The sequence below is a fragment of the Aquarana catesbeiana genome, linkage group LG09, assembly GCF_042186555.1.
Source record: "Aquarana catesbeiana isolate 2022-GZ linkage group LG09, ASM4218655v1, whole genome shotgun sequence".
NCBI lineage: Eukaryota > Metazoa > Chordata > Amphibia > Anura > Ranidae > Aquarana > Aquarana catesbeiana.
Window position 1 is genome coordinate 35,126,321 of NC_133332.1, and position 26,097 is coordinate 35,152,417.

General features: G+C 41.9%; 1 protein-coding gene across 1 annotated transcript in view; it reads left to right on the plus strand.

Moving 5' to 3' along the window:
* Window positions 1-19,537: 19,537 nt before the first annotated feature.
* Window positions 19,538-26,097, plus strand: part of LOC141107494 (class I histocompatibility antigen, F10 alpha chain-like) — a 109,226-nt gene continuing 102,666 nt past the window's right edge. Inside the window, exon 1 of the mRNA XM_073598264.1 lies at window positions 19,538-19,704. Within this exon, the coding sequence (XP_073454365.1) occupies window positions 19,647-19,704 (58 nt within the window). The 5' untranslated portion in view covers window positions 19,538-19,646. The remainder of the gene's footprint in view (window positions 19,705-26,097) is intronic.

The window sequence follows — 26,097 nt, forward strand, 5'->3', positions numbered from 1 at the left end:
GCGATCGCAGGGATCAGGCCTGACTCTGCGAACGCTGCAGTTATGCGTTTAGTGTTTTGTAAGTGACAGTGATCGATCGATACTGCACTTGGGTGGGCTGGGCTGGGCCGGGCGGAGGGACAAAACGCAGGTGCTAGCAGGTATCTGGGCTGATCCCGCTAACACTGCGTTTTTGGGAACCCTAAACTGCTGGGGACGCTAGTATAGATCTGATCAGATCAGATATTGATCCGATCAGATACTATACCACTAAGGGAGGTGTATGCTGCGTGCGTGGGTGTTAGCGGTACTGGCGCTAATCTGACGCTGCCTGGGGCTGGTGCTTGCCAGTTCACCAAAACGCTACCAAAAAAACTGTTAGCGATCGCAGGGATCAGGCCTGACTCTGCGAACGCTGCAGTTATGCATTTAGTGTTTTGTAAGTGACAGTGATCGATCGATACTGCACTTGGGTGGGCTGGGCTGGGCCGGGCGGAGGGGCAAAATGCAGGTGCTAGCAGGTATCTGGGCTGATCCCGCTAACACTGCGTGTTTGGGAACCCTAAACTGCTGGGGACGCTAGTATAGATCTGATCGGATCAGATATTGATGCGATCAGATACTATACCACTAAGGGAGGTATACGGTGCGTGCGTGGGTGTTAGCGGTACTGGCGCTAACCTGACGCTGCCTGGGGCTGGTGCTTGCAAGTTCACCAAAACGCTACCAAAAAAACTGTTAGCGATCACAGGGATCAGGCCTGACTCTGCGAACGCTGCAGTTATGCGTTTAGTGTTTTGTAAGTGACAGTGATCGATCGATACTGCACTTGGGTGGGCTGGGCTGGGCGGAGGGGCAAAACGCAAGTGCTAGCGGGTATCTGGGCTGATCCCGCTAACACTGCGTTTTCGGGAACCCTAAACTGCTGGGGACGCTAGTATAGATCTGATTGAATCAGATATTGATCCGTTCAGATACTATACCACTAAGGGAGGCGTATGCTGCGTGCGTGGGTGTTAGCGGTACTGGCGCTAATCTGACGCTGCCTGGGGCGACGCATATCACCGCCGGGCGATCAGGGGGCTAAACCTTTATTCGGTAATAAACGGCGGGTGCCCTGACACTATAAAAAATAAACGAACTAACCAGCGTCACCCGTAACAGTTATACGGTGATCAGTGGTGAAAGGGTTAACTAGGGGGCAATCAAGGGGTTAAAACATTTATTAGATAGTATATGGGGGTCCCTGTCGCTATAAAACACTGACGGCGAACCTAAATATTTACGTTCCTAACTAGCGTCACCAGCGACACTAATACAGCGATCAGAAAAATGATCGCTTAGCGACACTGGTGACAGGGGGTGATCAAGGGGTTAAAACTTTATTAGGGGGGGTTAGGGGGGTATCCTAGACCTAAAGGGGGGTAATACTAACTGCCCGAACACTGTAACTGTCACAAACTGACACTATGCAGTAATCAGAAAAAAAAAAAAAAATACTGCTAATGTCAGTTTGTGACAGGGGGGGGTGATTGGGGGGGGATCGGGGGGCGATCGGGGGGGGATCGGGGGTGTAAAGTATGCCTGGCATGTTCTACTGTGTGTGTGTGTTTTTTGCACTCACTTGTCTTCTCTCCTCGGTGCTGGAACGGAAACTGCCAGACCGAGGAGAGATGAGATCACATCCTCTGCCTGTGTGAAACGACACACAGGCAGAGGAGGATTCCCATTGGCTGGGAGCGATCGCGAGGGGGGGGCCACGATCGGATGGTCTCCCCCTCGCCTCCCGACGCTCCCAGTCAAATGCCGACCGCCGATGGCACCGGGGGGGGTCCGATCGGACCCCCCGCCCGCGGGAGGCAGATCACGTACGGGTACGTGATTCTGCCTGCCCGTGCCATTCTGCCGCAGTATATATGCGGTAGGCGGTCGGCAAGTGGTTAAGGAGGGCGTCCATCTTTGGATCTCTTAGCTTGTTGTTTGTGCCATAAAGGTTGGATGGGGCTTGTTGGAGGTGGTCTTTTAGCAGATTGAGGTGTTCTGGGGTCCAGAGCAGCAGATGATGCTGGGGAGTGGATTTGTTTAACCACTTCAAGACTAGCCTCGTTTTGGATTTTAGGTGTTTACAAGTTTAAAACAGGTTTTTTTGCTAGAAAATTACTTAGAACCCCCAAACATTATATATTGTTTTTTTCTAACATCCTAGAGAATACAATAGCGGTCATTGCAATACTTTTTTTTGCACCGTATTTGCGCAGCGGTCTTCTAAGCGCACTTTTTTTGGAAAAAATTCACTTTTTTGAAAAAAAAAATAAGACAACAGTAAAGTTAGCCCAATTTTTTTTTATATTGTGAAATATAATGTTACGCCAAGTAAATTGATACCCAACATGTCACGCTTCAAAATTGCGCCCGCTCGTGGAATAGCGTCAAACTTTTACCCTTAAAAATCTCCATAGGTGACGTTTAAAAAATTCTACAGATTGCATGTTTTGTGTTACAGAGGAGGTCTAGGGCTAGAATTATTGCTCCCACTCTACCGGTCGCGGCGATACCTCACATGTGTGGTTTGACCACCGTTTTCATATGCGGGCGCTACTCACGTATGCGTTCGCTTCTGCGTGCGAGCTCGTCGGGACAGGGCGCTTTAAAAAAAATTTTTTTTTTTATTATTTATTTTATTTTATTTTATTTATTTTTTCACTGTTTTAAAAAAAAAAAAAATTGGATCACTTTTATTCCTATTACAAGGAATGTAAACATCCCTTGTAATAGAAAAAAGCATGACAGGTCCTCTTAAATATGAGATCTGGGGTCAAAAAGTCCTCAGATCTCATATTTACACTAAAATGCAAAAAAAAAAAAAAGTCGTTTAAAAAAATGACACTAAAAAAATTTGTGCCTTTAAGAGAGTGGGCGGAGCCGTCGTAATGACGTCGCTCCGGCCGTCACATGGTATGGAGACGGGTGGGCGCCATCTTGGCCTCACTTGTCTCCATACCTCAGCAGGGAAAGGACCCGATCGCCTCCGCCGCTACCGACGGCTCCGGTAAGCGGCGGAGGGTGCGGGAGAGCGGCGGGAGGGGGGGTGGCACCTCTCCCGCCGCCGATAACGGTGATCTCGCAGCGAACCCGCCGCAGAGACCACCATTATCGTTTACAGTATCGCTCACTGTAAAGATGGATATCTCGGTTGTGGCAGCAGCTGCTGCCGTTACCGAGATATCCATCTTCAAAAAAATGACGTATATATACAGTGAGCGGGGCTTGTAGGCAAAATTGAGGCGAAATGGAAACGACCATCTGTATGTAATTGATTTTTGCGACAGTCGGAATTGAGTGCTCACAGTGCTACTGTGACTGGCACTGTGGAATGTTAAATGTTATGTTTAATTTGTTAAAGAGTTGAATTTAATAAAAGCTGTGAGCTTGCCCTTTCCAACATGAATGGTGGTAAGTGGTCTTTATTGGATGGGTAGAAGGGGTAAGGTCTAAGTTGGATGGATCTTGGTGTGGACCTGGGTTTATTGCACTTCAGCAGTCATGAGCAGGAGTGGTTTTAAGGATCTCCGTCATTGTATCGTGAAGGGGGAGAGATCAGCAAAAATTTGGATGGCGTGTCCTTGGATGGAGAGGTTTTCTGATTCTCTAGCTTTATGCATGACTTCCTCTTTAACTCTGAAGAAGTGGGCTTTCACCACTATGTCTCTGGGCAGACCGTCTTGGCGAGGAGGTTGGAGGGCCCTGTGCGCTCGATCTAGTTCCAGTCTATAGTCTGGTATGTCAGGAATTAGATTTTTAATAAAAGAGCGAACGATTTTGTCTGTGTCCTTGAACGATTCAGGTAGGCTTCTCAATCTGAAGTTATATCTGCGCGACCTATTTTCTAGGTCATCGAGTTTTGAGTACGCCATATCCAGTTGTTCATGTAAATCTTGGATCCTATCAGTGTTCTGATTGGCAACTGCAGCAATTTGATCAGTCTTAGCTTCGATCGCTTCAATTCTTGCACCCAGCTGCTGCAGGTCGGCCTGTATAGTGGTGGTGATTTGTGAGGCAGTGTGAGCTACACCCCTTGAAAGCATATTGGAGAAAGTTTCCATTAAAGATGAAAAGTCTGTGGGAATGGAGGCAGGGGAGCCATGTTGAGCGCCTGGTGTATAACAGCATTCACCCATCTGAGTGAGGGGGGGACATCCATGGGGCTGCAGCTTATAGCATCTGAGGTGGATGAAGGTAAAAGCAGTGGCGGCCCATCCATAGGGGGCGCCAGGGCACTGCCCCCCCTCCTGTAGTCAAAAAAAAAAAAAAAAAAAAGAAATTAAAAAAAAAAATTTTTTTAAAACGGCCCCTTTGAGAACAAAAAAAAATAAAATAAAAGTCCTTTAACAAAGTGTACTGTGGCGCTGGACGCCAGTGCACTATGGGAAGTGCCACGTCAATGCAATCATGAGATTGCAGACGTGGCGCTTCATTTGCGGGCTTTTAACCCGCCTTGTGGCGCAAACGAAAACGCCGATTAGCTTCCGCTCATACAATCAGTGTGATTCTATGGGCGGGAGCATTGCTTTTCAAATCTTGAGGTCACTTCCGGCTTTCGTGAAGAAGACGAGAGCCGGAAGTGATGTCGGCAGCTCCGTTCTTCGGCTGAGCGGAGCTGTAGGAGGAAGGTAAGAGCCATATGAGGGACGGGTTGCTGTCTGGCAAGGAGGGTGAGCTCCAGCACAGCACAGCTGCATGTATCTGTCCCTCTCTTCCCCATTCCCCCTCCCTCCTGTCTCACTACACACGGACTGAAGACACCTCCTATACACAGACAGAGGGGAGGGGGAGGAGAATGGACACATACACAGGACGTGAGGGGCAAGTTATCAAAGAAAGATAATCACAGTGATTTGGGGGGCTGGGAGAGTATGCTGTATGTGCTAGGGGCCACTTTGGGAGCAGAGAGGATTTGTGCTAGAAGGGGGGTTGAATATAAAATTAGACCCCCCCCAGCACAAATCCTCTCTGCTCCCAAAGTGGCCCCTAGCACATAAAGCATCCTCTCCCAGCCCCCCAAATCACTGTGATTATCTTTCTTTGATAACTTGCCCCCTTCCCCCTTGTTCAAAGAGATGCTGGCTGCTATTAAGGAGACAATCATGGTTTCTGGGATCAGTGGACACAGTGGATGCATTTTTTATGACACAGTGGATGCGTTTTTGATGACACAGTGAATGCGTTTTTGATGACACAGTGAATGCGTTTTTGATGACACAGTGGATGCGTTTTTGATGACACAGTGGATGCGTTTTTGATGACACAGTGAATGCGTTTTGATGACACAGTGGCTGCGTTTTGATGACACAGTGGATGCATTTTTGATGACACAGTGAATGCGTTTTTGATGACACAGTGAATGCGTTTTTGATGACACAGTGAATGCGTTTTTGATGGCACAGTGGATGCATTTTTGATGACACAGTGGATGCGTTTTGATGACACAGTGGATGCATTTTTGATGACACAGTGAATGCGTTTTTGATGACACAGTAAATGCGTTTTTGATGGCACAGTGGCTACGTTTTGATGACAGTGGCTGCAATTGATGTTTTTTTTTCAGAATTTTTCAGTTTGTTTGCGCCCCCCCAAAAATTTTGAGCACCAGCCGCCACTGGTTAAAAGCCCATCCTGAGGGTTACTCACAGTTTGGAGCTGCATCCTGTCCTTGTGTGAGGGCAGAGGAGGGAAGTCTTCCAGGGATTCCACTGGATGCTGTGTGAGGCCTCGAGTCGCGCCGGCGGCCGTCATTTTCGCTGAGGCCGCGATCTGAGGGCCGGGATCGAGAATTCAGGATAAATCCCATCTGGCAGAGCCCCCGGTCATGCGAGGGGGTCCCTCAGGTCTCCAGGGGGTCAGGAGGGGATTCAGTCGGCTGATTCTTCCTCTGATGTTAGCTGTAGTGGTGGATGTAGGCTGGAGCAGAGCGGAGCTCTCAGAACGAGCGACCGCTCATGGAGCCACCGCGCATGCGCCTCCTATTATTTTTTTTTATAATTTTTTTTCTTTCCCCTTAAAAAGCGAGCGATTTTGGTTGCTTTTCATTATTATTTTTTTCCTTCCCCTTAAAAAGCAAGCGATTTTGGTTGCTTTTCATTCTTTTTTTTATTTTATTTTTTCTTCCCCTATAAAGGGTGCAATTTTTTCCTGTTGAAAAGCAAATGTATTTGGTTGCTTTTCATAATTTTTTTTCTTTCCCCTTGAAAAGCGAGCGATTTTGGTTGCTTTTCATAATTTTTTTGTTTTTTTCTTCCCCTTGAAAAGCGAGCAATTTTGGTTGCTTTTTATCATTTTTTTTCCTCCCCTCTGAAAAGCAAGCAATTTTGGTTGCTTTTCATTATTATTCTTTTCCTTCCCCTTGAAAAGTGAGAGATTTTGGTTGCTTTTCATTATTTTTTTTAAATATTTTTTTATTTGATTTTTTTCTTTCCCTTGAAAAGCGAGCGATTTTGGTTGCTTTTCATTATTTTTTTTATTTATTTATTGTCCTCATTACATCCTCTCAGCTATGATGTATACAATCTAAGAGCACCATCTGGATTCTCCACACCAAGACGTGATACAGGCTGGTGTTCGCTTGCCTTGCGGTAAGCGCAATTATTGGATATTTGCGGATACTGTATGGGTTGTCACTCATATTTTTTTACACCATTGACTCTGGTTGGATTCACCCAAGGGGTCTTTCTTGGACTGATTTCAGATCATTACTTCATATTTTTATTTTCTTTTACTATATATGGACACTTATTTTTATTCGTAAATATTACATACGGACACTTATGTCTGATTCATACATACATATGTTGACCCGTGTACTTTTCAGAATTTAATTTTCAATATTTTTCAACATTTTTTCAACATTTTTTGTATTTATATAGGTACTTCCTCACGGAGGTCTTTGAGATTGCTTAACGTGTTTCACTTATATTTAGCGCGGTTATTTCTTTTTTATGAGCGATTTTGGTTGCTTTTCATTATTTTTTTATTTATTTATTGTTCCCTTTGAAAAGCGAGCGATTTTGGCTGCTTTTCATTATTTTTTTCCCCTTGAAAAGCGAGCGATTTTGGTTGCTTTTCATTATTTTTAATTTTTTATTCCCCTTGAAAAGCGAGCAATTTTGGTTGCTTTTCATTATTATTTTTTCCTTCCCCTTGAAAAGCAAGCGATTTTGGTTGCTTTTCATTTTTTTTCCCTGTTGAAAAGCAAATGTATTTGGTTGCTTTTCATAATTTTTTTCTTCCCCCTTGAAAAGCGAGTGATTTTGGTTGCTTTTCATTATTTTTTCTTCCCCTTGAAAAGCAAGCGATTTTGGTTGCTTTTCATCATTTTTTTATTTATTTATTGTCCCCTTTGAAAAGCGAGCGTATTTGGTTGCTTTTCATTATTTTTTTCCTTCCCCTTGAAAAGCGAGCGATTTTGGTTGCTTTTCATTATTTTTTATTTTTTATTCCCCTTGAAAAGCGAGCAATTTTGGTTGCTTCTCATTATTATTTTTTCCTTCCCCTTGAAAAGCGAGCGATTTTGGTTGCTTTTCATTTTTTTTCCTGTTGAAAAGCAAATGTGTTTGGTTGCTTTTCATAATTTTTTTCTTCCCCCTTGAAAAGCGAGCGATTTTGGTTGCTTTTCATTAATTTTTCTTCCCCCTTGAAAAGCGAGCGATTTTGGTTGCTTTTCATCATTGTTTTATTTATTTATTGTTCCCTTTGAAAAGCGAGCGTATTTGGTTGCTTTTCATTATTTTTTTTTCCTTCCCCTTGAAAAGCGAGTGATTTTGGTTGCTTTTCATTATGTTTTATTTTTTATTCCCCTTGAAAAGCGAGCGATTTTGGTTGCTGTTCATTATTATTTTTTTTTTAATATTTTTTTTTCTTCCCCTTGAAAAGCGAGCGATTTTGGTTGCTTTTCATTATTTTATTTTATTTTTTTAATTTTTTTTTTATTTTCCTTGAAAAGCGAGTGATTTTGGTTGCTGTTCGTTATTTTTTTTTCTTTCCCTTGAAAAGCGAGCGATTTTAGTTGCTTTTCATTATTTTTTTATTTATTTATTGTTCCCTTTGAAAAGCGAGTGATTTTGGCTGCTTTTCATTTTTTTTCTTCCTCTTAAAAAGTGAGCGAATTTGGTTGCTTTTCATAATTTTTTTATTTATTTATTTTATTTTTCCCTGTGAAAAGCGAGTGATTTTGGTTGCTTTCTAGGGTGGTTGTGTGTGGAATATTTGCGATTTATATACACAATATTTTGCCTCCACATGCTTTCTATATATATGGGACACGGATGATTTTCTTTCCATCATGTATTATAAATAATTTGGCATCTTATTGTTTCTTTTGGTCCTTCAACAGTTTTTAAAAAGTCTTTAACCTCTTCACACCCGCATTATATATCCGAAAGATGGCTGCAGAGCGGATGATAACTGCCGGGTGGCCGTCCCTGGATGTCCTCCTGTTTACTCCGGCGGGGGCATCGGGGAAGTTCTGTGCTGGGCAAGTCCCTTGGACACAACCAGTCACAGATCGCTGAAAACGGCCAATCATAGCGGCCGTGTTCAGTGTGATCGGCGGTGCCAATAAGAGATGATCTCAAATGTAAACATATCAGATCATCTCATCGCCGGATCTCCCTCCTCCTCATACAGAGACAGCGAGTGAGGAGGAAGAGCGACCTGAGCTTCAGATTGTGAGATTGTGAGTTTACAGAAACACATATACAGTGCCCACAGTACCTATCAGTGCCACCTGTCATCAGTTCCATCTGCCAGTCCCATCTGTTATCAGTGTCACCAGTGCCACGTAAGAGTGGCAGCTATCATCAGTGTCTTCTGTCATCACCAACAATGACTAGAAGATTATATTCAGCGGAGGAGGTGTACAATATTCTTGGGGGTGACGAGAGCAACAGGGAGCTCTGCGCTTCAGATTCCTCCTCATTTTCTGATTCTGAGTCTGACGTGGACTAGGAGCGTGTCCTAACCAGTGGACACCGACAGCCTCAGAGGAGGAGGATGAGAGTCCGCCCGTCCAGCAGATGAAGGCGTACTGGTGAGGAGGCAGTGCCATCCACCAGCACCACAGTGCCATCCACCAGCACCACAGTACCTTGGCAAAGGCCACGTACCAGTGGGGTGTCACCTCAGTCACAAAGGGTTAGGTCCCATGCCAGCCTTCCCTATTCGCTTCACAACCCCTTGTGGCTTCCTCCTAATTCAGGAGAAGATAACGTTCCCCTTTCACTGCCCAGAAAGCAGTCCAGGAGGACACAGAGAATTTTTCCCCGATAGACTTTTTCCATTGAATGTTTACTGAGGACATGCTGGCATTGATTGTGGCCCAGTACAACCTCTATGCCCAACAATTCATAGCAAGTAACCCAACGTCCTCTTATGCCCATCCCTATGAGTGGAGAGCCCTAACAGTGGAGGCCTCACATTCTGTATGGGACTAAACAGAACAAATGAAATGCGTTCCTATTGGTCTACCCTCCCCATCCACCACATGCCCATCTTTTCCTCTGTAATGCCCAGGACCAGATATCTCATGATTATGAGATTTAGACAATACCCAGTGCCCTCCCCGAAATCACCCAAATTTTGACAAGCTTTATAAAATCCGGCCCCTAATAAATTATTTTTCTGAAATCTTCCCCCAGTTGTTTACCCCAGACCAACACATATGTGTAGATGAGTCTCTTATCACATTTTCTGGCAGGCTGGGCTGAAAACAATTTATTCCCACCAATGTTTACATGTCTATTTTTTGTGATCAGATGTTTTAGTATTTAACGTGAACAAGATAGTTACCACCGCTCTAGGTGACCGGGTTCAAACTTCCCGTCCTCCGCTGTGTGGATGATTGTGAGAGCCCCAGGTGCCAGCAATTGCTATTCCAATGGTGTGTGTGTGTGATGGAAAAATCTGGACAGCCGCACTCCGGATTGGAAAAGTGAAAAATAAAATCCTCTTTATTGAAAAAGTAATAACATGATTAAAATCCGTACATGGCTTTGTTGGGATAATGCAGCATAACCGCTAACGCGTTTCACGCTCCCATAGAGCGCTTACTCATAGCTGGTTTGTACAAAAGTGATCACAACTTATATACACATAATTTGTCTACCACATGACTACATATTGATTATCTGATTCTAAACAGCTGGTCATTAGTCTGTGTGGGATTTTTTTTTTGGCATAGATGTGATTGGATGTGCATCCTATAGTGGAATCACTAATGAAGACATGAATATATAAATGAAATGTGTTCATGTTGACAAATGTCAACATATATGAATGATAAAAAAAAAAAAAAAAAAAAAAATCCCACACAGACTAACGACCAGTTGTTTAGAATCAGATAATCAATATGTAGTCATGTGGTAGACAAATTATGTGTATATAAGTTGTGATCACTTTTGTACAAACCAGCTATGAGTAAGCGCTCTATGGGAGCGTGAAACGCGTTAGCGGTTATGCTGCATTATCCCAACAAAGCCATGTACGGATTTTAATCATGTTATTACTTTTTCAATAAAGAGGATTTTATTTTTCACTTTTCCAATCCGGAGTGCGGATGTCCAGATTTTTCCATCACACACACACACCATTGGAATAGCAATTGCCGGCACCTGGGGCTCTCACAATCATCCACACAGCGGAGGACGGGAAGCTTGAACCCGGTCACCTAGAGCGGTGGTAACTATCTTGTTCATCTCAAAAATCTGGACTTTTGCTACATATTTCTCTCCACCAGCTCGGTCATCTCCCTGCACTACCAAGGTATATATATTTTATTATAACCTTATGATTTTTGGAAGACCACTTTTGGTCTCAGAGTGAGAGAGCAACATTGGAAATAAACTATGGATTATCCCAGTACACAAGTGCCTGTTGTGGAAGCAGCTTTTAGCAGAACTCTTACAGCACCATCCAATAATCCTCTAAGACAGTCATTGCAAGCATACACCTTACAACCGTCGGAAGACGATGAGATACAATTGCTAAGGCTCTTCAGGAAATTAGAACAATTAATGTCTAAAGAGATTAGAGCCTATTGGGACATTACTTTTCTCACAGAATATGTATCAATACTGCATATTCCTCGAGGACTAAGAATCAAAAAATTTCCTACCTCAGATTTATTTGATGAAGATTTCAAAAACCAGTGGACAGACACTCTAGACATCTGTTCCTTTAAACTCATGGAGATTTTGATCGCCTCAAAGAAAAAGGAAACAGAGAAGCTACAACTGGATATTTCCACAATACAAAAAGATCTCACCACTTCTCAAGCAATTAAAGGTTGTTCTGAACTCGATGAAAGGTTAAACAAAAAACTAGATCGAATGGAAAGAGCAGTGATTGATACCAAGAAAGGTAAAATGGCCCGGGATAAGGATGATTATCAGGGAAACAAGGTTTACACCTGGCACAAGTTACTTTACAAGTCCAACAGATCCCATAAAAACCGAGGTGAACGAGTAAGCTTCTCTGACCATGAAGGGGAGTCGGCCGACAACACCCTAGCACGCACCATGTCAAATTCATCATTTGACAGATCTTCAACCCCACCAGAATCTATCAGATCCACCAATAGCCGCTCCCCTGGAAACCCTCACAGGTCCAGACAAACCAAAAAAAAACCCTCCACAAAAAGACAAGAAGAGGTGGTAGGAAACACAAACAACACGCGCTACATGCTGCGGGAGAAGACGCCGAAGTCGCCGAGGAAGTAAAACACAGTGCGATTAATTTGTCCAAAAAACAACTGAGTACAGAAGAGATCAGCCTGTTGGCCAAAGGTTTGAACTTTTGTCCTAGCAGACATTTCAACCTTTTTGAAACAATTTTGGACATTAATAAATTTTCAAGGACTTTAACTCTTAGGAAACATTTTTTTGATTGTGCAGTGGAAGAGCCCAATGAGTCTGTAGACAGCTGTGACACAGGTGAGTCCCCTTCTTCACCCATACTATTTGTTGACAACCGTGCTTTACAGGATCTAACAGATTTGGCACATGAGTCAGATCCTTGTCCTCTAAATCCCACGGATGTTCACATTGAGATCTCCAGGGGTAGATCAGATTTTTATCCGGTGGCATCTAGAGGTAAGAATCTTGACACATTCCAAAAACTAGTAGAGGGGGACTTGGTACACCTGGCTCACAGCTGCAGCAGAAAGTAATCGATCTATTTAATTGGGCCACACATCCTCCCACTCATACGAGCAAATGACTAGAGATATGCATATATGCTTTCAGCAAAAAATAAATAATTCATTATATCTTTCACATTCACTGTCACTTGAACATCGTTTCTAATTAGACATTATTGTTTGATGGCAACTGTAGGTAGACCATAACACTAACTCTGCACAAATGTTTTTCACCACATGTATACATGGTTCATTACTTTCTTTGCAAAGTTCTCATGTGTTTTGAGTTGATTGAAGAGCTGTGGTCTTTAAAGGGGTAGATCAGTTGCTTATTTTCACATAATAATTGGTTGAGTGAGATTGTAATTTATCCATTAATATAAACACATATATTGGATGAACCTGTCATATAGTCACTGCCAATACTATACTATACATAAAAGAATAGTGACAGGTACGCAAACATTGTATTTTTTGTCCCATTTTTTTATCCATCTCATATAGTTTTGCCCATACACTTGAAGACATTTCATCGAGAGATGTGATTGCTTCAAAGAAAGATGTTCAGCAACGTTAATGTTGTGGTTTGATTAAACTCTCATGTGTTTTGAGTTTACACATCCCCAGTAATCGATCCATTTTATTGGGCCACACATCCCCCCACTTATACGAGCAAATGACTAGCGATAGTCTCACATAGTTTTGCCCATACACTTGAAGACAATTCATCGAGAGATGTGATTGCTTCAAAGAAAGACGTTCAGCAACGTTGATGTTGTGGTTTGATTGAACTCTCATGTGTTTTGAGTTTACACATATCCCCAGTAATCGATCCATTTTATTGGGCCACACATCCCCCCACTCATACGAGCAAATTACTAGTGATATGCATATATGCTTTCATTAAAGAATTAAAAAAGAAACAATTTATTATATCTTTCGCATTTTACTGTCACTTGAATCTCGTCTCTAATTAGACATTATTGTTTGATGGCAGCTGTCAGTAGACCACAACACCAACTTTGCACAAATGTTTGTACAAATGTTTTTTACCATATGTGTATATAGTTTATTACTTTCTCTGCAAAGTTCTCATGTGTTTTGAGTTGATTTAAGAGCTGTGATCTTCAAAAGGGTAGATCAGTTGTTCATTTCACATAATAATTGGTTGAGTGAGATTTGTAACTTATCCATTGATATAAACACATATTGGATGAACCTGTCATATAGTCACTGCTAATACTATACTATGCATAAAAGAATAGTGACAGGTGCGCAAACACTGTATTTTTCCCTATTTTTATCCACCTCATATAGTTCTGCCCATACACTTGAAGACAATTCATCGAGAGATGTGATTGCTTCAAAGAAAGACGTTCAGCAACGTTAATGTTGTTGCTTGATTGGGATGAATGCATCCCATACAGAATGATGCAAGGTTTTAAATGAGCACTTTTGTGAAACTGGAGTGGCGGGGTTATCAGTGAGTGATAAGTTTCATAATCTTTTATATGCTGTAAAGATTAAAATTCACACATGTAGGAATTGAAGTAAAAGCACTTATCCACACATAGACCCCTGTAAATCAGGAGATTATTGGAAACATCATTGTGACAGAACGCTAGTTTTCTGTCCAACTTCCAATTCACACACGTTATCACGTTTTTTGAAAGCTGAAATCGTCATACACATACACATATATAAAGAATTGCGCTTTACTATTATTTTTTATTATTATTCATATTTTCACCTTTTATGTGGTTTAAAAGGGAAGAGAAAGAAAAAGGAAAAAAGAAAGAAAAATTTTTTTATATATATGCACCATGCACACATTCAGCCTTTTTTTTACACCGCTAGTGGTGTTGGATGCACACTTTTTTTTTTTTACCATATGCATATAGACCCAATTTTCACTCTATACACCATTTACATTATACCGCAACCACCAGTTCACATAGTTTGCCCATACTTGCGCCTATCCGTATGATAATTTATACGTTTGAACGTCAAATTCCAGCACTCATCTCATTCTTGTGATTTTGGAAAACAACAAATATGTTTTTTCGAAAACCTTAAAAAATTTTTTTTATCATTCATATATGTTGACATTTGTCAACATGAACACATTTCATTTATATATTCATGTCTTCATTAGTGATTCCACTATAGGATGCACATCCAATTACATCTATGCCAAAAAAAAAAAAAAAAAAAATCCCACACAGACTAACAACCAGCTGTTTAGAATCAGATAATCAATATGTAGTCATGTGGTAGACAAATTATGTGTATATAAGTTGTGATCACTTTTGTACAAACCAGCTATGAGTAAGCGCTCTATGGGAGCGTGAAACGCGTTGGCGGTTATGCTGCATTATCCCAACAAAGCCATGTACGGATTTTAATCATGTTATTACTTTTTCAATAAAGAGGATTTTATTTTTCACTTTTCCAATCCGGAGTGCGGATGTCCAGATTTTTCCATCACACACACTTTTAGTATTTAACCACTTCAGCCCCAGACCATTTGGCTGCCCAAAAACCAGAGCACTTTTTGCGATTCGGCACTGCGTCGCTTTAACTGACAATTGCGCAGTCATGCGACATTGTACCAATGTCCTTTTTTCCCCACAAATAGAGCTTTCTTTTGGTGGTATTTGATCACCTCTGCAGTTTTTATTTTTTGTGCTATAAACAAAAAAATGTAAATTTTTGAAAAACACATTATTTTTTACTTTTTGCTATAATAAATATCCCCAAAAAATATATAAAAAAACATTATTTTTCCTCAGTTTAAGCCGATACGTATTCTTCTACATATTTTGGTAAAAAAAAAATGCAATAAGCATTTATTGATTGGTTTGCTCAAAAGTCATAGCGTCTACAAAATAGGGGATATTTTTATGGCATTTTTATTAATAATGTTTTTTCATTAGTAATAGCAGCGATCTGTGATTTTTATCGTGACTGCGACATTACGGCGGACACATCAGACAATGTTGACACATTTTTGGGACCATTGTCATTTTTACAGCGATCAGTGCTATAAAATTGCACTGATTACTGTAAAAATGACACTGGCAGTGAAGGGGTTAAGTGTGTCCTAGGGAGTGATTCGAACTGTGGGGGAGGGGCTGTTTGTGACACATCACTGATCTCCGCTGCAGATCACAGGGAGCAGAGATCAGTGTCCTGTCACTAGGCAGAATGGGGAAATACTTGTTTATATCAGCATCTCTCCATTCTTCCTCTCTGTGAGACAATCGCGGGTATCCCCACAGACATTGAGTCCGCAGGACCTGCGATCCTACTCACTGAGCTCACAGCGGGCGCACGCGATGGCACATGGCAAATTCAAAGGGACGTACAGGTACGCCCATTTGTGCAGCCATGCCATTCTGTAGGCATAAATGTACATGCGGCAGTCGGCAAGCGGTTAAGAAATGTTTTTATGTCGGTGAAGTTTTGTGTTGATTGTTCTTTAACTCCAGGTGTTTTGTGTTTGGTTTTTGATTTTAAATATGCCTTTTAAATAGTTTGTATTGTGAGCATTTCACGTGAACAAGCACGGTTCTTTTCATGTGAAATGCGTCAACTGATCATCATTGCAATTTTGTCTCATGACAATAAAGAAATTTCTACAGCATCTTTTGGATTGAAGTGTACGATCGATCTTCTCTTCTCTTCTTGATATTGTCTACAGTGATGAGCCGGGATCAGCACCTTGGATTGGGGGTGTCCATTTATGTTTCCTGAAGCGGTGTGTGCACCCTTCTTCTGGTTCCTGACATTCAGCTCTGGTGGTCCCTGACATTCCGCTCTGGTGGTCCCTGACATTCAGCTCTGGTGGTCCCTGACATTCAGCTCTGGTGGTCCCTGACATTCAGCTCTGGTGGTCCCTGACATTCAGCTCTGGTGGTCCCTGATATTCAGCTCTGGTGGTCCCTGACATTCAGCAATGGACAATACTTTGTATTTATAAGGCTGTAACCAGGGGGGGACTGATAACTCATGGGGCCCCTGGGCAATAGGAGATTAAGGGGCCCCCAGGCAATCAGAGATTATGGGGCCACACAGTATACAAACACACAATATACAATCACACAGTATACACATACATGTACACACAGTATACACAGACAGATGTAAAAAAAACCCACAGATTTATACATACTGTCCCTGGTTTTGATGAGGCTGGCAACTCTAATGGGGCCCCCTAGTGGCCCAGGGCCCTCAGGCAGTGCCCGAGTGGCTCAATGGTCAGTCCGCCCCTGGCTGTAACCTATCATACCGTGTGTTATGTACGGCTTGCTGGCTGCAGAATGAGGGGTGTGATTTATATTGAAGTACATTTCTTGTACATCTCATCTCCATTCCTCTATGTAATCTGTATATTATTGTCTTTATCTCCATAATCCTGCAGCTTAACCCTTTAATCTCTATCCCCCCACTGTATGTGGCCTGTAAATTAACCCCTTCATTTCCTCCTCCCTCTGTATGACCTGAACATTTAATGTTCTCTATCTAGTGTACTATAACCGAGTTCCATCTTTTACCTGCCTCAATACCAGCATGCTTCTTCATTTCCCAAAAGAATTGTGGCAAATAATGAGATCACCTTGGGGTGTCTACTTTCCAAAAAGGGGCCATTCCCTGTGTGTTAGGACCACCCTGGAATATCTATTTGATAAGTTAGAGAAATCTTTTTTTAACTTTTGTTGTTTTTGCTTTATATAATAAAAAAACACAGTGATTAAAGCGGAGTTCCACCCAAAAATGGAAGATCCGCTTTAAGTGAAGGTGACCCCCCGACATGCCACATTTAGAATGTCATTTTTATGGGGGAGCGGATACCCTCTTTTTAAAGGCATCCAGCTCCCACTTCCCCCCCTGGTGCCGCGGTGCTGGAAGGAAGTTCACCTCTCCCCCTCCCTCCCTGTACTCTTCTGAGACATGTCACAGGTTCCAGAAGATTGCCTGGCCAATCACAGCGTGCAGAACTGCTCACGCATACGCAGTGTGTGCCCAACTGTGAAGCCCAGCTGGGTGCCCAACAGTCAGTATGCCAGCAGACAGGCACGGGCTTTGTACGCCACATCCCTAGACCCTGGGACAGATGAGTGTCCAATTATTAAAAATCAGAAGCTACACTTTTTTTTAGCTGCTGACTTTTATATGGGTGGAACTCCACTTTAACAAATTCCACCAAAACAAAGCTCCACCTGTCTATAAAAGTATATAATATGAATGTTGCACAAAGTTTCATTACTGAGTCATTTTCAAAGTATCACAGCCCTGAAAACTGGTCTGGTAAGGAAAGGTTATTACAGGCTGGTACTCAAATTGTTAAACTGGCCACATATTACAATCTGATTGTACAATTTCCTTCTTCTAATAGTTGTGTAGAGTAAAGCCCGGTACACACCATGAGATTATCGGACCAATGATCATCTATTTTTTTGCATGCTAGTCTTCATATTGAAAATAATGGGGTTACTAAAGTTACAAAAAAAGGAAAAAACACCCGCGCAATGGGATACATGCAATGGAATAAAGTATTGTTGGAACTGCTGCCACTACCAATTACTTCCACTAGGTGGAGTATGATATGAGAAAGGAAAAAGAAGTAGATATGGTGCTGTTCCAAACCCGATGGATTCAGGTGTGTGCTACTCCCTTTGTAGGAGGAAGGTATTAAGTGGGGAAAAAAATATAAAGATGAGATATTCAGTGTGTCTTCAAGTGCTGTACAGTGCGGTTGTGCATAAAATTCCTAAATGTGCATAAAGTCAAGCTGTCTCCCTGACTTAATAAAGTGCAGTGTGTGCATTAACTTAATCCATAAAAATATCTCTATATGTATCCATAAAGATATAAATAAAATAATGTAAATAAAGTGCAATATTCATATGATGAATAATACAAATCTTTGGTGTAAATATAAAGTGCTGATGTGAATGAACAGATAAACTTATTAATTAGTATATACAGTTAAGTAATAAAGAGCTTTCAGTGTCGGTGAAAAAACTCCCCCTGGATTCTGGTGGATATTCCAATGAGTAAACATTCAGTGCATGGCCTTAATCCGTGTTCTTACAAGCCTCTAGAGCAGGGCGGAGTCAGCATACATCCTTGCATCACTTCCTGCTCCAGAGGCTTGTGTCAGCAATATAGGCTTTTTTACCTTTTACCGAATGTGAGTACCTTTTTAAACGTTTTTACACCAATAAACAAATTCTTATACAATATCACGCTATGTGGGCTCCCTCTTTCTCTTTCATTATGGAATTCCCTCATAATCTACACTAAGGACGGAGTTACCCTGTGTTATCCCGCGTTGCTACACGGTGACATATACTGTGGATGTGTGAGACCCCAAGAGGGGGTGAGGGATCTGGTGAGTGCAGCCACTATAAGAACACGTATTAAGGCACGCACTGAATGTTTTACTCATCGGAATGAAATGAATATTTTATTTATATCTTTATGGATACATATAGAGATATTTTTATGGATTAAGTTAATGCACACACTGCACTTTATTAAGTCAGGGAGACAGCCTGACTTTATGCTCATTTAGGAATTTTATGCACAACCGCACTGTACAGCACCTGAAGACACACTGAATAGGCAACATCTTTATATTTTTTCCCCACTTAATACCTTCCTCCCACAAAGGGAGTAGCACACACCTGAATCCATCAGGTTTGGAACAGCGCCATATCTACTTCTTTTTCCTTTCTACTAAAGTTACGAAAATTCCCGTACAACAGAATAAAAATTCTGAAGTGATGTCATGTATTGTATTTCCGGATGAAAACTGTACTGATTACATGAAAATTGTACGCTCTGATATCGTACGAGAATAATTTTCATGTTTGTCCCTTTGGATAATTTCAGATGAAAGCTGTCTACTAACGATCAGATTATCGTACAATCACTTGGAAAGCAATATTTTTCACACAATTTTCTGATCCTGTGTTCTAGGCTTTATCTTCACCATACACTCCAATCCTGGTAATGGGCACTAATAGGTACCCCGATTTCCTGGCATTGTCCTGAGTGTGTCTGTATGTCAGTGGGGGATCATTAGATTGTAAGCTCCTTCTCTGGAGTGGAGGGTTCTCTGTAGATTAATAAGTAGTGATCCCTCCTGTGATTGGTCTCTGGTGTTTCCTGTGGATCTCTCCCATGCCCGGTATTAAGAGATAATTGGGGGGTTTTGGGGGATTCCTAGAATTCTATTGGTGGAATGTCTGCAGGTTTCACTTTTACTTTGTGGCTTCTCATCTCCAACCTTCGTAATCTCATTCTGCCCGGTAACTGCTGATCCTCCATCTCCTCATTTTCCTATTGGAGAGAGAGGAAGCCTCCTCCAATCAGCACAGAGCTCCGCCTTCCTGTACACAGACTGTCCTGATCTGGGTGAAGTGGAAGGTTGTCGTGTTTTGGGGTCTCTCTATAGAGGACAGCGGGGAGGATGAAGATGATGATCCCCCTCATCCTGATTATTCTGGGGGTGTCAGGGGTGGAGTGTGGTAAGTAGAGAACAATATAGATGACATCTTGTCAGTGGGGGGATTTCCTCCAAGTGTTGTATAGAATGGTAGAAATCAATGTTTAGTGATAAAGGTAGAAGTATTGTGGAAGTGACAACCATGTCCTGTCTGTGTGAAGATGACAATACGGCTCTCCAGGCTCTGAAGGATCTTTATTGATCTTGTGTACGGAGCTGATGATGGACGGAGAGGTCAGGGGGTCAGAAGACATTACAATGTATCAGCTGACAATACATTTCACCTTCTCACTCATCACACCTATTTCCTCTGATAGATCTCATCCTGGAGGGGGCGCTGTGCTCAGTCTCATCTAAATACTACTACTAAAAACTTTTTTAATCCTAAAATATTTTGTCCCTGACATTATCCTCAAACTCTGATCTAACCCTTTTATGTTTATTTTGTATGTATTCCTTTTTTACATTCTTCTCCTCTGGCTCTGACATAAAGATACAATCCGGGGAATTCATAGGGAGTGTCTAAGAAACACTTTAGAATTCTGACTTTCCTCCGCACAACAAATATTGGTGTGGGTGACAGATCCGTGTACCTGGTGTAGAAAGGTACATACATCTACAGATGACAGCTGGAGGATCCTATGGCTCCCACTACCCTCCGGCTCGGTTCACACATATGAGATGCGGGAAACGCATTTCCCGCACCACTTTGAAATCGCACAGCATTCATGTGAACCGAAGATGTCAATGATGAAGTGGTGTTCCACCCAAAAAAAAAAATTACATGAAAAATCCTAAAAAAAAATACAAAAAAACATTTGGATTTTTTTTTTTTTTTACTCACCTCTAAATGCCTGTTGCTAGGGGGTCCCTCGTAGTCTGCCTCTTCCTTTGCCTGGGCTGGTGACATCACTTCCCCCTCGGCACAGGAAGGGCTCAGCTCTGCTCCCTCCCTCCTGTCAATCATCTGGGACCCATTACAGGTCCCAGGTGACTGAGCGGCCAATCACGGCGCTTGGCACCGCTCGCGCATGGGCAGTGGGTGCCAGAGTGTGAAGCCACAGCCCGGTGCCCACAGCTGCAATGCCGGTGCCACCTAACGGAGGGGGAGACAAGCGTGGGCTTCGATCCCCCGCATTGCTGGACCCTGGGACAGGTAAGTGTCCAATTAAAAGTCAGCAGCTGCAGTATTTGTAGCTGCTGACATTTATTTTATTTTTTTTTAGTGGCCCTCCTCTTTAAGTTAAAGACACCCCAAAACGGTTTGCAAAACTCAGTGCGATTGAGAGAATTGGATCACATATTTGTGACCACCCATGCAATCCAATTTGAGTGCAGAAAAAAGTCCTGCACTGTTTTTTTGTGCTGATGCAGTGCAATTTGCAGTGCCATACAAATGAATGTCCCAAATTGCACTGCACAGATATCGCATGTGATTTGCACAGGAATGCAGTGCGATTCCTGTATGAATCACATGCGATGTGCTGCACTGCATATATGTGTTCCCAGTCTTCATGTCTCTTGTGAAGTGAGAGGAGAAGTACTGCAGCTGGGTCAGCACTGGAGCAGTGACTGGAGTCAGGTAAGTGTTTAGGAAGGGGTGGATAGAACATTTTAGTGGAGTGCGGCTCCATAGACATACACTGCTTGGGAGTGAGCATGCACCATGTGCCCCCATAACATGTGGCTTGCTATAGGGGCACACAAAGAGGAGGAGCCAAGATTGCTGGTGGGGGTCCTTAAAATAGGTGGTTTAGGGCGGCTCTGTGCAAAACCATAGCACAGAGCAAGTGAGTATAACATGTTTATTTTTTTATTACATTTAGTAACACTTCAATAGATTAGTTTTATCAATTAACATAATAGAAACTAAATGAACAGAAATCCAAATCAAATCAAATCAATATTTGATGTGACCGCCCTTTGCCTACAAACCAGCATCAATTCTTCTAGGTACACTTGCACACAGTTTTTGAATGAACTCGGCAGGTAGGTTGTTCCAGATATCCTGGAGAACTAAGCACAGATCTTCTGTGGATGTCGGTTGTCTCAAATCCTTCTGTCTCTTCATGTCATCCCAGACAGACTCCATGATGTTTAGATCAGGGCTCTGTGGGGGCCAAACCATCACATCCAGGACTCCTTGTTCTTCTTTACACCAAAGATAGTTCTTAATGAGATTGGCTGTGTGTTTGGGGTTGTTTTCCTGTAGCAGAAAACATCTGGGACCAATCACACGCCTCCCTGTTGCTTTGACATGATGGATCTGCCTGTATTTCTCAGCATTAAGGACACCATTGATTCAGACTAAATCTCCAACCTGCAGAAATGCAGCCCCAAACTTGCAAGGAACCTCCACCATGCTTCACAGTTGCCGGCAGAAACACATTATAATGAAAATAAACTTTTAATGCTTCTATTTCTGAAAACATTCTTAATTTACTGCATTTTTCACACCTGCTTAAAACTTGCACAGTATATATAATGTTTCCCCTACTGTGATGAGGATATGGGAGCAGTGGAGTATCTCTTCCTACCCCACATAGGGGCAATTGTTTTTGATTGGTTATAAATTGAAGAGACCTTTTATACTCACATCCATCTTTACTTTCCCTTTATTTCATGTAATTGAAGGATAGAGATCAGCTTCTAATGTTCCCTTTTGTATAATTGGTGTTGGGTTGGCTTCCTGTGTTCGGACAAAGCCATGATTTTACCTGATATGTAAATAATATGCATTATCACAATATAGAAATGAGGTAATATGTCATTTATGGTATTTTTAATGAGATGTCACAACTGACCATAATAATGTGTTATGTTATTCTGGAATATTGTCTCCACTTATCTCCTGAATAAGTCGGCACACTGTCCATGAAATGCATTGAGCATGCACAAGACCTGCTTTTATGCTTTTTCATTTAAAAGAATACATGAAGGGTGAATAAAGAGGTATTAAAATACTTTTATATATCACAACTTACCAATTTTAAATGTGCTGGCTACATTTTTAATTTTTGTTTTGGCTTTTTGTTAAACTTTATTTTCAACTGGTGATCCTGATAGTAACACATCTCCCATCTTAGGGTGTCTCCACTCTGGATGGAGGAGCAACAGAGACACCCTTCAACAGCAGCATTTTCAGTCTGGGGGGAGGGTAGTGTCAGATACATAGGCAGGTTTACAGTGCCTTGCAAAAGTATTCACCCCCTTGGCTTTTAACTATTTTGTTACATTACAGCCTTTAGTTCAATGTTTTTTTTAATCTGAATTATATGTGATGGATCAGAACACAATGCTCTAAGTTGGTGAAGTAAAATTAGAAAAATATATACATAAGACTATTTTTTTTAAATAAAAAACTGATAATTGGCATGTGTGTATGTATTCACCCCCTTTGTTATGAAGCCCATAAAAAGCTCTGGTAAAACCAATTACCTTCAGAAGTCACATAATTAGTGAAATGATGTCCACCTGTGTGCAATCTAAGTGTCACAGGATCTGTCATTACATATACACACCTTTTTGAAAGGCCCCAGAGGCTGCAACACCTAAGCAAGAGGCACCACTAACCAAACACTGCCATGAAGACCAAGGAACTCTCCAAACAAGTAAGGTATAATGTTGTTGAGAAGTACAAGTCAGGGTTAGGTTATAAAAAAATATCCAAATTTTTGATGATCCCTAGGAGCACCATCAAATCTATCATAACCAAATGGAAAGAACATGGCACAACAGCAAACCAGCCAAGAGACGGCCGCACACCAAAACTCACGGACCGGGCAAGGAGAGCATTAATCAGAGAGGCAGCACAGAGACCTAAGGTAACCCTGGAGGAGCTGCAGAGTTCCACAGCAGAGACTGGAGTATCTGTACATAGGATGACAATAAGCCGTACGCTCCATAGAGTTGGGCTTTATGGCAGAGTGGCCAGAAGAAAGCCATTACTTTCAGCAAAAAACAAAATGGAACATTTTGAGTTTGCGAAAAGGCATGTGGGAGACTCCCAAAATGTATGGAGGAAGGTACTCTGGTCTGATGAGACTAAAATTTAACTTTTTGCCCATCAAAGAAAACGCTATGTCTGGCGCAAACCCAACACATCACATCACCCAAAGAACACCATCCCCACTGTGAAACATGGTGGTGGCAGCATCATGCTGTGGGGATGTTTTTCAGTAGTCAGGACTGGGAAACTGGTCAGAGTTGAGGGAAAGATGGATGGTGCTAAATACAGGGATATGCTGGAGCAAAACCAGTACCACTCTGTGTGTGATTTGAGGCTAGAATGGAGGTTCACCTTCCAGCAGGACAATGACCCCAAACACACTGCTAAAGCAACACTTGAGTGGTTTAAGGGGAAACATGTAAATGTGTTGGAATGGCCTATTCAAAGCCCAGACCTCAATCCAATAGAAAATCTGTGGTCAGACTTAAAGATTGCTGTTCACAAGTGCAAACCATCTTGGAGGAGCTGGAGCAGTTTTGCGAGGAGAAATGGGCAGAAATCCCAGTGGTAAGATGTGGCAAGCTCATAGAGACTTATCAAAAGCAACTTGGAGCTGTGATAGCCGCAAAGGTGGCTCTACAAAGTATTGCCTTTAGGGGTGAATAGTTATGCACATTGACTTTTTCTGTTATTTTGTCCTATTTGTTGTTTGCTTCACAATAAAAAAAAACATCTTCAAAGTTGTGGGCATGTTCTGTAAATTAAATGATGCAAATCCTCAAACAATCCATGTTAATTTCTGGTTGTGAGGCAACAAAACACAAAGAATCCCAAGGGGGTGAATACTTTTGTAAGGCACTGTAGATGAACTTGACTAAAAAAATAATTTGATAGGTTTTAAAGCAGTTACAGCGACAGTTTTTTTCTTTTGGGATAAAGGTTTTACACAAATAAAATAAAGCTGATCATTTTGGTAAATGGTTTGTCTCATTCCTGTAGCTGCTATTTTTGCTGGACAGCTTGATCTGTTAAAGGTAATTGAAAATTAACAGACTTACTGGCTGGATCACCAGGTGAAAATAAAGGGAAAAAAAAACTAATACAGCCGCTACATCTGATAAGAACTGGTAAGCTGCAATATAATATAAGAGGCAAATAAGGTATTTATTAGGTATTACAAGGGTTAATTAAGGTTAATAGGAAGTTTCATATGAACACTTTTTATATTTTAACCGGTTCAATACAGGGCATTTTCACCCCCTTCCTTACCTGGTCAATTTTTAGTTTTCAGCGCTGTCGCACTTTAAACGACAATTGCGCGGTCGTGCAACGTTGTACCCAAAAAAATTGACGTCCTATTTTCCCCACAAATAGAGCTTTCTTTTGGTGGTATTTGATCACCTCTGCGGTTTTTATTTTTTGCGCTATAAACAAAAGAAGAGCGACAATTTTGAAAAAACACAATATTTTTTACTTTTTGCTATAATAAATATCCCAATTTAAAAAAAAAAAAAATTTTCCCTCAGTTTAGGCCGATACGTATTCTTCTACATATTTTTGGTAAAAAAAAAAATCTCAATAAGCGTATATTGATTGGTTTGCGCAAAAGTTATAGCGTCTACAAAATACGGACAGATTTATGGCATTTTAAAAAAAATAAATTTTTTTTTTTTTAGCGGCGATCGTGATTTTTTTTCGTGACTGCGACATTATGGCGGACACATCGGACAGTTTTGACACATTTTTGGGACCATTCACATTTATACAGCGATCAATGCTATAAAATTGCATTGATTACTGTGTAAATGTGACAGGAAGTAAAGGGGTTAACCACTAGGGGGCAGGGAGGGGTTAATGTGTTTCCTAGGGAGTGATTCTAACTGTAGGGGGAGGGGACGTACAAGGGGAGGAGACCGATCAGTGTTCCTCCGTTCTGGGAACACAGATCGCTCTCCTCTCACCTGACATTCTGTGGATCTGTGTGTTTACACACACAGATCCACGGTCCTGCCCGGTTAACGGGCAATCGCGTGTGCCCGGCGGACATCGCGGCCGCCGGGCACATGCAACGGGTCCCGAGCAATGCAGCGGGCGCGCGCGCGCCCCCCCTAGATGGCCGGGAATCCCAGAACGTCATATGACTATGGCTGGGTGGGGAAGTGGTTAAAAACAAAATAGTTTTTGGTTTGTTGGATTTGACAGTCTAATGCCCCGTACACACGGTCAGACATTGATTGGACATTCTGACAACAAAATCCATGGATTTTTTCTGACGGATGTTGGCTCAAACTTGTCTTGCATACTCACGGTTACACAAAGTTGTCGGAAAATCCGATTGTTCTGAACGCGGTGACGTAAAACATGTACGTCGGGACTATAAACTGGGCAGTGGCCAATAGCTTTCATCTCTTTATTTATTCTGAGCATGCGTGGCACTTTGTGCGTCGGATTTGTGTACACACGATC